Here is a 16,265-nt window from a genome sequence, read left to right as displayed (position 1 = left end):
TGCGGATGTCTGCATAACTCTTCTGTCTGCTTGCAGCAGTCTTGATTCTTTCTCTGATTAAGGGTACCACCCTGCTGGTGATCTCTACTAGCTCAGGCCCTGCCAAGGCCTTTTCTCCAACTTCCTCCCAGCAAACAGGTGACCTGCACTTCCTCCCATATAAAACTTCATATGGAGCCATCCCGATGCTAGCATGATGGCTGTTATTGTAGGCAAACTCCACCAAAGGTAGATGCTGCCTCCAAGAACCGCCAAAGTCCAGCACACACATTCTTAGCATATCTTCTATGGTCTGGATGGTCCTCTCTGACTGTCCATCTGTCTGTGGATGGAAGGCAGTACTGAAATCCAACCTGGTACCCATGGCATCCTGCAGACTCCGCCAAAACCTGGAGGTGAACTGGGGTTCCTCAACGCATGCATGTTCGGCGACCGAACTTGAGGTTCGGCGGCCGAACCTGAGTTTTCCTCCAATGCTATTTTCATGCAAAAACTCATTTTCTTTCATGCTTAAAACATAAAACACATTAAAACATTTCATAAAAACATGGTTTTACCCTACTAGAGGCTTCCGACATCCGAGATTCCACCGGACGGTAGGAATTCCGATACCGGAGTCTAGCCGGGTATTACACCCGAGCTCGATGAGGGAAGGGCGGTGGAAGCCATGCAGAAGGGGACGACCTTTGCCGAGTTCTTTGGCTCATTGAGCAGGAAGCCTCCGACCTCACTGGCCGAGCTGATGAAGCGGGCTGAAAAATACATAAGGCGGGATGATGCCTTGGTGACAAGCAGGTTCGCCAGGGGAGCGACAGATAAGGGGAAAGCACCGGAAGAAGGAAGGCCGGAGAGGCACGAGAAAAAGCATGGCAAGAGGCCTGAGCCTTACAGACAACCCTGGGAGCGAAGGGACCAAAGATCTCTCCCTCCTCGGGTCTCAAAATAGAGGCCACTCCCTACGTGGGTTCCAGAGAAGCCGACCCCACTCAATGCCTCTAGAGCCGAAGTGCTCATGGCCGTCCAGGACAAGGAGTTCCTCCAATGGCCCAGGCCCATGAAAACGGAAGCAAACCAGCGAGATCCTGACAAATATTGTCAGTACCATCGCACGCACGGCCACGACACCAATAACTGCTTCCAGTTGATTATTGAGATCGAGAGGCTGATAAAGAGGGGAGACCTCAAGAACTTTATAAAAAAATCGGAAGGACAAAGGCCTCAGCCGAACCCAGCAGCGCAGACACTCAGGAGAATGGGAGCAGGGCCAGTGAATGATGGGTCCAGTGGAACCATCAACATGATCGTTGAAGGAACAAAAGGTTGAATGAGCTGGTGAAGCAGAAGAGGTACTTTCCTTAGAATATTTGTGAAAAGAAATTCTTGTACTATGAAAACATGAGTAAATGGAATAACACCATCTTATAACAATACAATGATTATCTCTATTATTGTGAATATTAACTCTTTCAGAAAAAGAAAAGAATAGATATCAGAAGACCTCCTTGAGACATAGAGACCTCCTGGAGGTAGAAGACCGGGATCCCCAAGATCTCTCGGATTCAAGACCAGGATCCCGTAAGATCTCCTGGAGCAAAAACGGCCGGCGGGATCACCAAGATCTCCCTGGAGCAAAAACAGCCAGGATCCCGTAAGATCTCCTGGAGCAAAAACGGCCGGCGGGATCACCAAGATCTTCCCAGAGCAAAAACGGCCAGGATCCCGTAAGATCTCCTGGAGCAAAAATGGCCGGCGGGATCACCAAGATCTCCCCAGAGCAAAAACGGCCAGGATCCCGTAAGATCTCCTGGAGCAAAAACGGCCGGTGGGATCTCCAAGATCTCCCCGGAGCAAAAACGGCCAGGATCCCATAAGATCTCCTGGAGCAAAAATGGCCAGGATCCCGTAAGATCTCCTGGAGCAAAAACGGCCAGTGGGATCTCCAAGATCTCCCCGGAGCAAAAACGGCCAGGATCCCTGAAACACAGCCCGTATAAGGCTCGTCAAGAAAGCAAGAAATTAAGTATTGACTTCACAGTGAGGAAGAAGAAATTCCGAACTACAGAGCCCGTCACACTGGTAGCGCAAAAGCGTATGCAAAGAACAAAAATCCGAGCTTCTTAATCCGCTGAATGGACGGACTCATGACAAAAGTAAGAGACCCTGCCCACAGCTCGGATTAACTCACAGTAAACAAACACTTAGCAAAAATGACCCTGGGAGAGGAAAACGACAAAAAAGCTGAACTCTCCATCCCAGTGGAGCATACAGCCCAGACCGCACCTACTGACAAAGGGTCACTTCCAGAGGGACCAGATATCCGAGCTCATAACCAGAAAGAGAGGTAAAATGGTCTAAAATGGAGCCACGCAGTTACAAATAAAGTGTAATACCCGGCTAGACCCCGGTATCGGAATTCCTACGTTCCGGCGGTTTTTCCGTTGGAAGTCGGGATTCGAGGATGTCGGAGCTTGCCCTAAGGGTATAAGAAAGGGTTTTAAGATGTTTTTAAGTGTTTTTATCATGTTTGCATGTTTTGAGTTAAGAACATTGAGTTTTGAAATGAAAAGGCCAAGGGGACAAAAGCCAGGTTCGGCCGCCGAAGGTGAAGTTCGGCCGCCGAAAGTTGCATGGTTTCGCATGCACGTTAGGCCGCCGAAGGAAGAGTCGGTTGGCCACTACAAAAGCCCTTTTTCCCGAGACTTGAGTGTGAAACACTCTGTTTTTGGGTCAAAGGTAGGTTCAAGCTCTCCTTGGTGTGATTTCTCATGTTTTTCTCAAATCTTGCATGTTTTAACTTGATTTGAGCTATGTTTTAGAGTTTTGAGCAAAAGGAAGCAAAGTTGAGTCATGCAACCTCACAACTTCCTCAAGATACACCTGCGCTAGCTTGTCCACAGAGTAGCCACTCCTGACAGGAATGAAGTGAGCAGATTTAGTCAGTCTATCCACAATCACCCATATGGAGTCTAGTCTGTTGGACGTCGCCGGTAACCCCACTACAAAATCCATCGCTATGTTCTCCCATTTCCATTCTGGAATCGGCAGTGGGTTAAGCATTCCAGCCGGCTTCTGGTGCTCTAGCTTCACCCTTTGACATATCTCGCAGGCTGACACAAACTGTGCCACTTCTCTCTTCATTGCTGGCCACCAATAAACTTTCTTCAGATCTTGATACATCTTGGTGGCTCCAGGGTGAATGCTATATCTCGCATTATGAGCTTCTCTCATAATGTCTCCTTTCAACTAATGTTGTTATGATGCGCTAGGCTTGGTGCATGGTAGTCTTTCTATCTCTGTAGTTACTGTATGGTACCATAGCAGGTATCACTCTTCGAGTGCATACAGACAGAGCATGCATAGTCCAGGCTTAGTTGATGAGAAAAGTTTCAAGAAAAGAAAGGATAGTCAAGCAAAGAAAGAAAGAAAACAAAAAAAAAAAAGAGAGAGAAGAGTAAGTAACAGTTTTAAGTTTAAGTGTGATCATGTATGGGATTTATCAGGTACACAGAGTTGACAGTAGGCTTACTACGGGTCCCGGCGGCCTTAAGCCGATCTGGATCCTAGTGCCGGTGATGGTCCGGTAAGCGGGCTGTTACATAAAGTCTAGGGATTTACCTCCTCACCACTCATGTAATAAATGCTGAGGAGGTAAAGGGGCAACCCGAGGAGAAATCCAATAGGTGTAAGCAGATGAGACCCCAGCTTCAGTTCTTGTCCGAATGGAACTAAAAACAAGGAGGCCAATCCTGCTCACCATTTTAAATGGTACGTGATACATTTCGCTTTGGTTATAAAAGGCTACACGCCCAAGCTCGTACATGTGAAATAATAGAAAGAAAAGTTGAAGACATTAAGTCAGCTGTTAAAAACCGAGCTCATAGTGAAGACCTAATGAGGTCAAGATCTATAAAAGTACAGCTTGATGATCTTGGCCTTAAGGCAAATCTAGCTCGAAGAAAATTTATAGATAAGAACGCCCTTGTGAAATTAGAAAAGATTATAAGTCAGAGACTAAGTCTCTTGCTAAGATTTCAGCCCTGATTGACTGAGGGGCAAGAAATGAAAGACGATCTAGTCGATTCCTTACCAAGTTTATTAGGCACAGTTTAAGTGTCTCATTCTCAAATCTTTAAAATTAAACAAGTCAGACTGTCTAAACATAGTAAGTAGCCCGATAAGGAGGGAAGAACAAGCAGAGGTAGGAACAGTTCAAGTACGAATAAAGCCAGAGAAATAAACAACCATCAAAATAACTCAAAATACCAACATAATTTGAAAATTAAATTAAAAAGAAAAAGTAATTACAAACTACATTACAACCTATTCTGGTTATCCGCACGGGCTGGAGGAAAAACAGTCCTTAAAGGACTAATACTCCTAGGTACGTTATCATCTACACTATCTTTATCTACACTGGCACTATTTACATTATCATCTGGGAGAGGTCTGGCACCCTCCTGCACAGACCCCTCAGCCCCTGTGAAGGGCACAATCTCTTGCCCTGGAGGCCCAGCGTCTTCAACCCCTGACTCGGAGCCCGCCTCAGAAGGTCCGGTGGCAGTACGAGGAGCCCCTTTGGGCAAAGGCCTATCGTCCTCCCCGTAAAGCACCTCCTCGCCATCAGAGTCTTCCTCGCCATCAAAGTCTTCCTCTGTAGCTCGGAGTTCAGCCAACGGGGTAGAGGGAGCGTATCTGGCTATCCTTAGGCCCCGGTTGTATCCAGAGACGAACATGCGAAAGCCCTAGTTCCATACGGCCGTCTTCATCTCATCAGAAGCTTTAAACTCCGCAAGTCGCCTCTCGCAGGCCTCAGCAACTTCGGCTTTATAATCAGAATAACTCTCGAAATTCTAGAGGCGAGCTTCACAGGCCTGCTCGATCTCTTTCTTCAACTCAGGAGACTCTTTATACTCCATCAGACGCCTCTCACACTCCAGCTGGACCCTATCTTCAGCGAGTCTGGCATCCTCGAGCAGGGCTGAGCATTTATGCTCCAAAGTCCTGACCTCATGGCAGAGCTTTTGATTATGAAGTTTAGACTCCTCTGCCGCTGAAGCCAGGTCTCTGATACGATCTGAACTCTTACTTAACTCCTGCTCGAGAACCTCAACCCAAGCTAGTGCCTCCTCCTTCTGGACCTCCACCTTGTTAAGATGAGCCCGGACTCCCTCGAAATCAGCCTTCAAGGCCTCATACTGACGCTGGGCCTCGTCCCTCTGGTTTATAGCCTCGTCTTTTTCACGAAGGGCATCTACCGTGGAGGACAACTGCTTCAGGACTTCTTCACAGCGGACTTCAGCAGCCGCTGCCCTCTCGTCAGACTCTTTAAGAACCCTCCGAGTGTGAGACAACTCCGCCGCTAGGGACCTAGAATGCTCTCGAGCTGCCGCAAGGTTGCTCCTGGCATCACTGGTCGCAGACAAGTTCTCCTCCAGATGCGCCTCCTCGATCCAGCGATCAACAGATTCTCGGAGAGAGAGGTCACGAGCGTCCACCTCCATGAAGAGGCCCATCACCTAGTACAAAAAGAGAAAACTGTCAGAACAAAGAAACAAAGAAAATTGGAATACGAGAAGAAATTGGAACGAACAACTTACCATCAGGAGCATCTCCCTAATCCTATCTCCGAGCTCCCCTCGAGGTAGAGACCGGAAGGCTGCCTGCTCCCGTGTGAAGCCAGCCAAATGGCCGGTCAAAGCAAGCAGACGAGAGTCAGAAGCCTCCGTGATTCCCCCAAACATCCGCTCCCGCAAGATCTCCGCTACAACGCTCGCCGGAGTTTGATGAGTGATGTCCTCAGCGTTCAAAATGTCATTGTCAGGAGCAGACAATAGAGATATCACAGGAACATCCTTCTTCTTTTCAAAAGGGGGGAGAGCTGGAGCTAATCCGTTGGAAGCTTTCTTTTTCTTTCCAATAGGAGGGAGAGCTGGAGCTGATCCCTTGAAAGCCCTGGATTTCTTCCGAGCAGGAGCTGGGGCAGACATTTCGGGGGAGGTAGGACGCTTATCCCCAGCCTTCTCCGTGACTCCTCCGTCATTAGCAGGGCTGGATCCAACATCTCCGGTAGGGGCCTCCTGGACACCTTCGTCTATAAGAATAACCTCCCTACTTTTCCCGGGAACTTCCTCTTCAGTAATGGGGGCCTCGAGCCCCACCTTGGGAACCTCCTTCTCAGCAACAGCGGGGACTTCAAGCCCCACGTCAGAAGCGTCCACAGGAGGAAGGGCGGGATTCGTCCTCGCCAGCCCAGCGTCCTCAGCCACTTCAGAAATAATTCTTAGAGTCTCTTCCGCCCTCTCAGTAGAAGAGCGTTAAGGCCGAGGGGCTTGAGAGGACTGGTGAGCCGAACTCGATCTGCTGAGACTAGAAGGCCGAGACGACTTACTACGTCGGGAGCCTGGCCTAAGAGCTTGTGAGGAGACCAAAGAAGGAGGAGGTCGGGTAACCGATCTGGAAGAAATAACCTCGGCCACCCTTTGTGTAGCCTCCCTTACGGATTGTCCAGCCAGGAAGGCATCCAGAGCAATGTCCATGCTCTCCCGGGACAGTATGAGATTCTTGGGAGGCTTAATCTGATCCATCTTCACCTTGAAGGCTACAAAATTAAAAATCAAAGCAAATCAGAACAGTTCTCAACAAAGATTGCGTAAGCAAAAACTAACACAGGCAGATAGAATAAGATACCCGCGTCCTTAATATTCCTAAGGTTGGACACGTGCAAGCACTTTTCGATGTCATACTTTCTATCTACAGAAGTCAGTCGAAGAAATCTGACCTGCTCGGTAAGGCCCAACTGGGGCAGGTCATTGCAACCCAGAGAGACATCCTTCCAGGCAAGATCGAGCTCCCAAGCCAACCCCATATTCTTCTTCAACTCCACCACTAGAAACCCCTCTACCCAGCCCTTGATGGAGTCTTTATAACCCGTGAAAATGGACAACCCTCCGCGAGGGGCAAAGTAATAAAATTTCTGGCTCGCTTTGACTAGCCTGAAGAAGCTGACGAATAGGTGAACCGTGGGTGTAAACCCCCAGCTCAGACACACAGATTCAAAGCAAGACATGAAAAGAACGGAGTTAGGGGTTAGCATTCGAGGGGTGATCTCGAAATACTGGAAGACCTCTTTGAAGAAAGGAGAAAAGGGGAAGGACAGACCGTACTCCCTCTGTTTGATGAAGAAGACTAAACTAACGTCCCTTTGAGGGTCGATTAGGCCAGGGGGAGAAGGATCAGAAAGAACGATCCTCTCATTCCGGTAAGGAGTCCGGATGTGGTAAAGAGGGGTATCCAGGTATTCCCTAGAGATGACACTCCTAATGTTAGACGGGGTGATGCTAGACTCCTGGTTGACGACATCGGGGAGACTAGAACTATCCATGGTAAAAGAAGAGGCGTACCTGAAAAGTGATTAGGGCAAATGAGCAGAGGAAAGCAAAGAGAGCAGTAGAACAGAGAAGAGCCAACGTTCTGGGGAGATTGACGGGGAGTGAAATTTGAAACAATAAAGAGCCGAAAAGATGTTCTGAACAGTTTTGTCCTTGGGCGGCGCGGTCATGATGACTCTCGGTATTTACCCCCTCATCAGTTGGGCAATAACTGACGAGAAGGTAAAGGGGCAATTGATGACCGCTGGATTTCTTCACCCCGGATTAAGGCCAGGCCCATTAGGACAACCCATAATCTGAAGGCTTCTAAGTCTCCTCCAAGAGCCAGGTCCAGCCCGCTCAGCTTAAAGATCGGGCTCCAGTTAGGTTCTTCAATCAGGCCGGCCTAGCTCTTTCGCCCGATGAACAGATCCCCTCTGGACCTAATCTTAACCTTATCTTTCGGCCCAACTCGAAACCAGGAAGGAGTTCAGCCCCTTCGCCTTGTGGGACCATCCGCATGCGTGCCCGGGGAGAATCAGGGGCCGTTACGCATGGGTCAGAGATCTGATTTCCTCGTACGTCAGTATCAACATGGCAGGGACAGGTGGACCAATGACATATATTCTGTTACACGTCACTAGCGGACAAAGGAAAACAGATAAAAGGAGAATACTCTCCTCTAAGTTTTCTCTAAGCTTTTTCAGTTTTACAAAACCCATTGTAAAATCCTATTTTCTGGATCTCAGATCATCAAGTGGTAAATTATTTGAAGTTTGATTAAATAAATATTTAATTTGTGTTATAACCAGAAATCTCATTTATTTTATAAGTATATAAATATATTTATTTAATTAAAATTATTTTATTTAAATATATATAATTATAAATTAATTAAACGCGAAATTTAATTGAATACAAATATAGTTTATTTTGATTTATTTATATTATGAATTACATTTAAATTTATTAATATTTAATTTAAATTCATAAAAATTTTAATATATCAAATTTTAAGTTGGACTTGATTCATCTATACTCCAATTTCTTTGCAGTCTCATATAAATATAAATATAAAAAAATAGAAATAATTTTCGGCAGTTTTTATTTACACTTATTATATACATTCGAAAAATTAATGTTATTTTAACTAAAATAATAGATTTTATATGTAAATTCAAAGTAATAATTATTAATAAGAATTTAAGGTAATTTTTGAATTTTAACTCACATGTAATTAAATTTAGACACGTGGAGAGACGGGGCCAAAAGAAGCAGATGGCATCTGCTTCGTCAACTGCCAAATTTCATCAACTCGAATATTTTTCACGTTTTCTAATAAATTATTCAAACGGGTTTGTCGTCTTCCCATCTACCTTCACCAGGCCTCGATTTTCTTCAGCTTTTAGAGATTTAATGGAAGAAATGCTTCCCATGAAATAGGGAAATTTTTTTTCTTCCTCTATTTTCTATTTTTTATTAAATCAATCACTTCAATATATAATCCACCAAATAACAATTCAGTATATAACGAATGATCGACTTGAACCTTACACCGTGTTTGGATAAGAAAAACTGGCCTAAATCAGAAAAAAGAAATAAAATTTTTCTAGTATCATGTAAAATATATAAATATTTAATATTTAATAAAAATTGCTGTATGATTTAATATTTTAAAGGAAATTATATATGTATATTAATTAATACTACACAATCGTAAAATAAATAACCAAACGTGGAAACTGCTTTGGAAAAAAAAAACGTGGCCAAACAGTGTGTCCGTCCTACTCCATTCAGACGTACACGTTTCTCCGTTTTAGAATTTGACGATGTGATCCTTTCAAGAAGATAAATTACAATCCGTCCAATTTTAACCGGTATTTAAAATTTTTATATGGTAATAGAGGATGAGGAAAAAATAATTTAAAAATATTATTTGATAAAATTAATTTAATAAAAAGTTCAGTTATTTTAAAGATTCTATAATTACAGTAATTTAAATTAATTTTAATATGTTTTAGTCGATATATATTTTTTTTGAGCATGTGGCCGTGGGCTCGCCATACATAGTTGTAAGCTGACGGGACCCGCCTTACATCATCCCCACGCCACTTGGACCACTCTTGATCAGTCCTTTACATATATAGCACACTCACTCACCATGTCTCTGCGTCAAGATTCAGAACTTCAAGCATCTGATTTTCAGCTTGACAATGGCGTCCACTGCTTCCTCTCCTAATTTCTCCATCCCCAAAACCTTCATCACCACGCTGCAAGCTCCCACTTTCAGGACTTACTTTCCCACCTTCACCAATAACCAAACGTCGAGCAGTCGCCCCTCTCTCTGCATCACTACTGCCTCTCTTTCTGACCATAAACCCAAGGCTAACACCACTGCAACCGCCGCTGCCGCTACCGCTACCGCAACCACCACTCCTATAACAACACCACCACCACCAAAAACAGCAACCCGCCTAGAAACCATCATTCCCACTATTGCCCCTCAGTTGCCCAGAAAGGGCTCTGATGTCCTTGTTGAAGCCTTGGAACGTGAGGGAGTCACTCACGTATTTGGATACCCAGGAGGGGCTTCCATGGAGATTCATCAAGCCCTCACCCGATCCAGTGTAATCCGTAATATTCTTCCAAGGCATGAACAAGGTGGAATCTTTGCTGCTGAGGGCTACGCCAAAGCTTCTGGTCGCGTTGGCGTTTGCATTGCCACCTCTGGCCCTGGTGCCACCAACTTCGTTAGTGGACTTGCCGATGCACTGCTGGATAGTGTACCCATTGTTGCCATCACCGGACAAGTTCCTCGTCGCATGATAGGCACTGATGCATTTCAAGAAACACCGATAATTGAAGTAACAAGATCCATAACTAAGCACAATTTTATGGTTCTTGATGCTGAGGACATTGCTCGTACTGTTAAAGAAGCCTTTTATCTTGCTTCTTCCGGCAGGCCGGGACCGGTTCTTATAGATATACCAAAGGATATCCAGCAACAACTTATCATTCCAAACTGGGACGTGCCCATGAGGCTACCTGGGTACGTATCAAGGCTGCCAAAAAGCCCTGAAATTGGAAAATTGGAGCAGATTGTGAGGCTGATCTTTCAATCCAAGAAACCAGTACTGTATGTTGGTGGTGGGTCTCTGAACTGTAGTGAGGAGCTAAGGCGATTTGTTGAGCTTACCAAGATACCAGTGGCGAGTACTCTAATGGGCCTTGGAAGTTTCCCTTTAGGCGACGAGCTGTCACTTCACATGCTGGGAATGCATGGGACAATGTATGCAAATTATGCAATAGATCAATCAGATTTGCTGCTGGCTTTTGGAGTTAGATTTGATGATCGTGTGACGGGTAAAGTCGAGGCTTTTGCCAACAGAGCAAGTATAGTTCACATTGACATTGATCCAGCTGAACTGGGGAAGAACAAGCAGCCACACGTTGCACTCTGTGCTGATCTGAAGATTGCTCTGAAAGGTTTGAACAGGTTGCTGGAGAAGAAGGGAGCTAAGTCCCTGCTCGATTTCTCTGCTTGGAGAGACGAAATCAATGAACAGAAAGCAAAATATCCATTAAGTTATAAAAATTTAGGAGAAGCAATTCCTCCACAATATGCAATTCAAGTTCTGGACGAATTAACTGATGGTAATGCTGTTATAAGTACAGGTGTTGGGCAACACCAAATGTGGTCTGCACAATTTTACAAGTACAAAAAGCCTCGTCAGTGGCTAACATCTGGTGGTCTAGGAGCTATGGGTTTTGGCTTGCCTGCTGCTATGGGGGCTGCAATTGCAAGACCAAATGCTCTAGTGGTAGACATCGACGGCGATGGAAGCTTCATCATGAATGTCCAAGAATTGGCGACGGTAAGAACAGAGAACCTGCCTGTGAAGATCTTGTTACTGAACAATCAACATCTGGGTATGGTTGTTCAATGGGAGGACAGATTCTATCATTCCAACAGAGCACATACATATTTAGGGAACCCATCAAAAGAAGAAGAGATTTTCCCAGACATGTTGAAGTTTGCTGAGGCATGCGATATTCCAGCTGCGAGAGTGACAAAGAGAAGTGAGCTTAGAGAGGCTATGAAGAAAATGTTGGAGACTCCAGGACCTTATTTGCTTGATGTGATTGTCCCACATCAGGAACATGTCCTGCCAATGATCCCAAGTGGTCTTTCTTTTAAGGATGCTATTACCGAAGGTGATGGGAGAGCCAAGAATTGATGAATTTTGTGCTTGTAAAATTATGGAGTTAAAAGAATGTATAGGTTGAATAATTTGCTCTGTTACAAAATAAGTAAACCATATTAAGATGAAATGGGTTTCTGATATTCATCTATTCATCTCTTTCTCTCTTTCTTTCCATATTTCTCTAGAAAAATGAGATATAGATAAAATTAATAGATGAATTATAAAAATTGGCAAAATTAAAGGATGAAACTATAAATAATTATAATATTTGAAGACTGTATAATAAACCTAAGTTTTCAAGAATTTGTTTTAAGTTTATTCTTCATAATAATATAATACTATTATAAATAATTTAATTTACAATTAAAATGAAATTTATGTTAATGAATACCTACACTTTATATAACTTAATCATATAAATTTTAAATAGTAATTATTAATATATTATTTTGTGATACAATTAAAATAAAAATAATAAAATTATGATAAAATAATTATAAATTTATAAACGAAGTTTATTTAAGGAGCTAATTTACGAGCTGTAATATGTTGAATTATTGAATTTGAGCATAATTTATTTATTAAATAAATCTAAAAATGTGGATTGAGTTTAATTTATTTATTGAACGAGTTAAATAGAATATAATTTTTATCAAGCTGAATTTTAAAAATCTTGGTTTGATTACCTTTATAATTAGCTAAATATTTTATATTAATTATAATATGATATATATAATAACGTTTAAGGGGCTAATAATTAAAATAAAATATATTTTTTTTATTCTCTAGCTTCATAAAAACGTGAACATGGCCAGTTCTGGTTCAGAATCGGTGGTTTGATATATTTTTTGAATCGATATGATTTAAAACACTTTTTGGATAATTTTAATTTTTTAACAGTTTCAATTTAATTTCAATTCAATTTTAAACGGTTACGGTTTTGATTTTAATTTTGAATTAAGTTGAAATTATAAATGAAAATTTTGATTTCAATTTAAAAAATTTAAAAATAAAAAAATATAAAATCTAAAAAAATAAATAAAAGTCTTAAATATTATTAAATAAGTAAAATATTTAAAATATATCTATTTACATGATAAAAATAAAATAATTATATATATAATTTAAAAAATAAAAAAAAATATTACATTTAAATGTAAAAGTTATTTTTTATAAATTAAAAATAAATTTTAATTCAATTATTTAATAATTTAATTTGCTTGTATATTAATTTTAAATGATATAATTTTATAAAATAATTTATTTAAAAAAAATTGAAATCGAATCAGATGATTGATTTGAACGGATTGATTTCAATTTTAATTTATAAAAAAAAACCGTAATCAATCCCATCAATATAAAATTTTAGTCTAATTTAAAAATTAAAATTAATTAATCGATCCGATTCTAAATTTAACCGATTCGGTTTCAATCGGACCGTATGCTTATTAAATTTGGTAACATAAAAATAGTGAATAATTTGGGCCATATACCTAGCAGCTAAGCTATCGTAGGTTCCTTGTGTTTTGTGATGGACTCTTAAAGAAGAAGAAGGGGCCCATTACATCAGAAACTACTGTCACCTTAGTCCTCCCGTGTTAGTATTCAAATTAGTTAGAGAAATTAATCTAAATCCAATCAATTTGATTGGCTCAATTTAATTAGTTTAATTTTTTAATAAAATATTTTAATTTTATTTAAAATTTAATATTTTATATTATTAAAATAATATAATATTATTTTTAAAAAATTAAAATCAAATTAACGAAAATGAATATAAAATTAAACTGGACTTCTGAATTAGTTTGGCGGATGCTGCTGACCCCTAGATTCCTCCACACCCTGGTAATATACAAAGTATGAGGAGAGGACGCTGCATAACATCAGTAATTTGAAGAATCTCTCTCACTAAGTAGCTCTTCCTTCACTTCCAAGTTGGCAAGTTTACATTACAAATTGGTGGAGGGTTGGATTCTTGTATGTTTATTATATATTCTTGGCAAATTACATAATTTACTTCTTTACTTTTTTTTACTTTATCAATTTTAATTTTATTTTGTTTACTCTTTTAATTTTCAAATAATAAAATAACTTAATTTTTACAGCAATGAAAATATCAATTGATGTAATGAAATTGAATTTATGGTTAATATGATTTTTTTTATTAAAAAATACAAATAGATGTCAGATTAATTTTGAAGTTGTAGAAAAAATTCACTATAAAAAATACAGGATTTTTCCTCCAAGAAATTAGGATGTTAGTTAAAGACCGAATTCATTCATTATATGATAAGATTTTATTTACAATTCTATTAAAAATAGTGAAATCTTGTTACATATAAAACAAAATTAGTAGCTTTTATTATTATTTTGCCATTTTCGTGTTTTAATTAGTATTTAGAAGACGAAGGGTTAATTATAAATTTTTATTATTTTTTTAATTATTAGCTAACCAATGCATGGGAGATTTCAATATTTTAAAAAATAATAATAATTAGATACGATTTATTTATTTATTTATTTTTAAGTTTAATGATTGCAAACTTCATAGTTAATTAGTTGGCAAATCATCCTCCAAAATAAGTGGGAAAAATAAGTTATATCCTAAAAAAATGCATGTCGCCATTTTTTAAAGTAAGTATTACTTTGTGATTGACTCCACTTTCCTCTCCATCATTCACACCTCTAATTTCTTTACAATTCTTCTCCATCACTCCTCCATTTCTTCTCCATATAAGGCAGATGAGCTCTTTGCAAACTTAGAAACACAAAATTTTTTTTTAAAAAAAAAAAACATTGCCCACTTTTTTTTATTCTTCTTCTTCTTCACATCTCCAAGCAAAAATCCCTCCAAGAAAAAAAAACGATGAAGAAGAGACAACAAAACAGCTATTCAGAGATGAAGAACCATCGCCACTTGTTCTCAGAGAAGCCCTGGTTCATTGTTTTTCTCGTCGTTGCCTCTTTCACCGCCGGTCTACTCGTCGCCGGCAGCATTGCAGGATCGTCGACGTCGTCCCAGCCCTTCTTGTGCTCCTTAAGCGGCACAGATAAATCACCGGAGACGGACAAGTGTGCTACCACCCGGACACAGCTTGAAGCCGTTCTTCATTACGCGACGTCACGTGTGGTCCCACAGCAATCACGTGCCGAAATCAGTCTTTCTTTCGATGTCCTAAAAGCTCTGGCTCCCTGCAATTTACTCGTCTTCGGAATGGGCCACGATTCCCTAATGTGGACCGCACTAAATCCACGTGGCACCACTATATTCCTAGAAGAAGATCCAAAGTGGGTCCATAAAGTTCTCCAACGCGCTCCAAATCTACGCGCCTACGTAGTCAAGTACCAAACGCAACTACAAGAAGCAGACAAGCTTCTCACTTTTTACAAGCGAGAGAAGGATTGCATGCCGCCGGACGTTCGCCTGAAGGGCAACACACGGTGCAAGTTAGCACTGAGCATGTTACCGAACGAGGTATTGGATAAAGAATGGGATGTGATTATGCTAGACGCGCCACGAGGGTATTTTGCACAAGCACCAGGGAGGATGGGAGCGATATTCTCAGCGGCAGTGATGGCGCGTGCCAGGACTCGTCCAGGTGTGACTCATGTCTACCTGCATGACGTGGATAGGAGGGTGGAGAAGGTTTATGCAAAGGAGTTTCTGTGCAAGAAGTATTTGGTGAAGGGCGTGGGGAGGCTTTGGCATTTTGAGATACCATCTCTTGCTAATAGGAACAGCAGCGATGATTATTCTAGTTTTTGCTAAATTTAGAGAAATTTTTGTTTATTTTAGTAATCAATTTGCATTTTTTTTTATTAAGGGGAAATTCCTACCAATAGGATATTAGATAGACTTATGATTGTTTAATTTAGTTAAAAAACATACGTTGGCTTCGATGATTAGGGCTGAAATTCGAGGATTCTATAGTATCAAGAGATTGAACTACATTGGTAATATACATATATGTTGTGAAAATTTCACAAGCTAATGATTTTAATTTATTAAAATTATAATTTTCTTCGATTATACAATTTATCCTAGTATTTGTTTTAGTCGATAAATTGAGTTTTTGTTTTTATCATTATGGTAAGGGTGAGTGGCACGCAAAATCAAAGCTAATTTTGAGGGTGAAAAGCAGGTTGCCCATTGATTTAGTTGCATCATTCCAATTGAATGTGGCCGGCATGCAATCATCCCTTTAGCCCCCCAAAATTATCATTCTTCATTTCCCTCGGATGAAAAAATAATAAAATACTTAATGAAACTGTAGTATCTTAGTGGATTTCCTCGTTATTTCTCTTGGTGCTGAAACTTCATCTTCATTTTCATCTAAATCAAGGAGTAAAAGGTTACTTTATATAAAGGCAAGGATTCAGAAAATGTACATGAACAGATTTAGATGAACAATTAAAAATTTGATGAAATATATAAATAATTGAGAGCTTGAGAGAATCATTAAAATTGGAAACCGATTCTACAATGAAGCATGAGCACACATTTCAAGTTCTATCGGCAGAGGATCATATGAGATTACTCAGCATATAAACGACGTGTCTTCGTGCTGATCATCAAGTCATTTGCTTTACTTAAACGACAGTCTAAATTAGAAATTTTGAAACTCTGTTGTTTATTAAATGAATTAGAGCAAATGATTTAATGGTCGGCCTAAGACTGGTCATCTACAGGCTC

General features: G+C 40.6%; 2 protein-coding genes across 2 annotated transcripts; both read left to right on the top strand.

Annotated features, from left to right (window-relative positions):
* The first annotated feature begins 9,504 nt into the window (after positions 1-9,504).
* LOC110600767 (acetolactate synthase 2, chloroplastic) lies at positions 9,505-11,736 on the top strand. The gene has a single exon (XM_021737632.2). It carries the CDS (start codon positions 9,581-9,583, stop codon positions 11,603-11,605), a length of 2,025 nt encoding a protein of 674 aa, XP_021593324.1. The 5' UTR covers positions 9,505-9,580; the 3' UTR covers positions 11,606-11,736.
* A 2,487-nt stretch (positions 11,737-14,223) lies between these two features.
* Positions 14,224-15,570, top strand: LOC110602528 (probable methyltransferase At1g27930). The gene has a single exon (XM_021740064.2). It carries the CDS (start codon positions 14,439-14,441, stop codon positions 15,339-15,341), a length of 903 nt encoding a protein of 300 aa, XP_021595756.1. The 5' UTR covers positions 14,224-14,438; the 3' UTR covers positions 15,342-15,570.
* The last annotated feature ends 695 nt before the right edge of the window (positions 15,571-16,265 follow it).

The sequence above is a fragment of the Manihot esculenta genome, chromosome 15, assembly GCF_001659605.2.
Source record: "Manihot esculenta cultivar AM560-2 chromosome 15, M.esculenta_v8, whole genome shotgun sequence".
NCBI classification, from domain to species: domain Eukaryota; kingdom Viridiplantae; phylum Streptophyta; class Magnoliopsida; order Malpighiales; family Euphorbiaceae; genus Manihot; species Manihot esculenta.
Note: the sequence above shows the minus strand (reverse complement) of the source record. Positions and strands in the feature narration are given on the sequence as shown.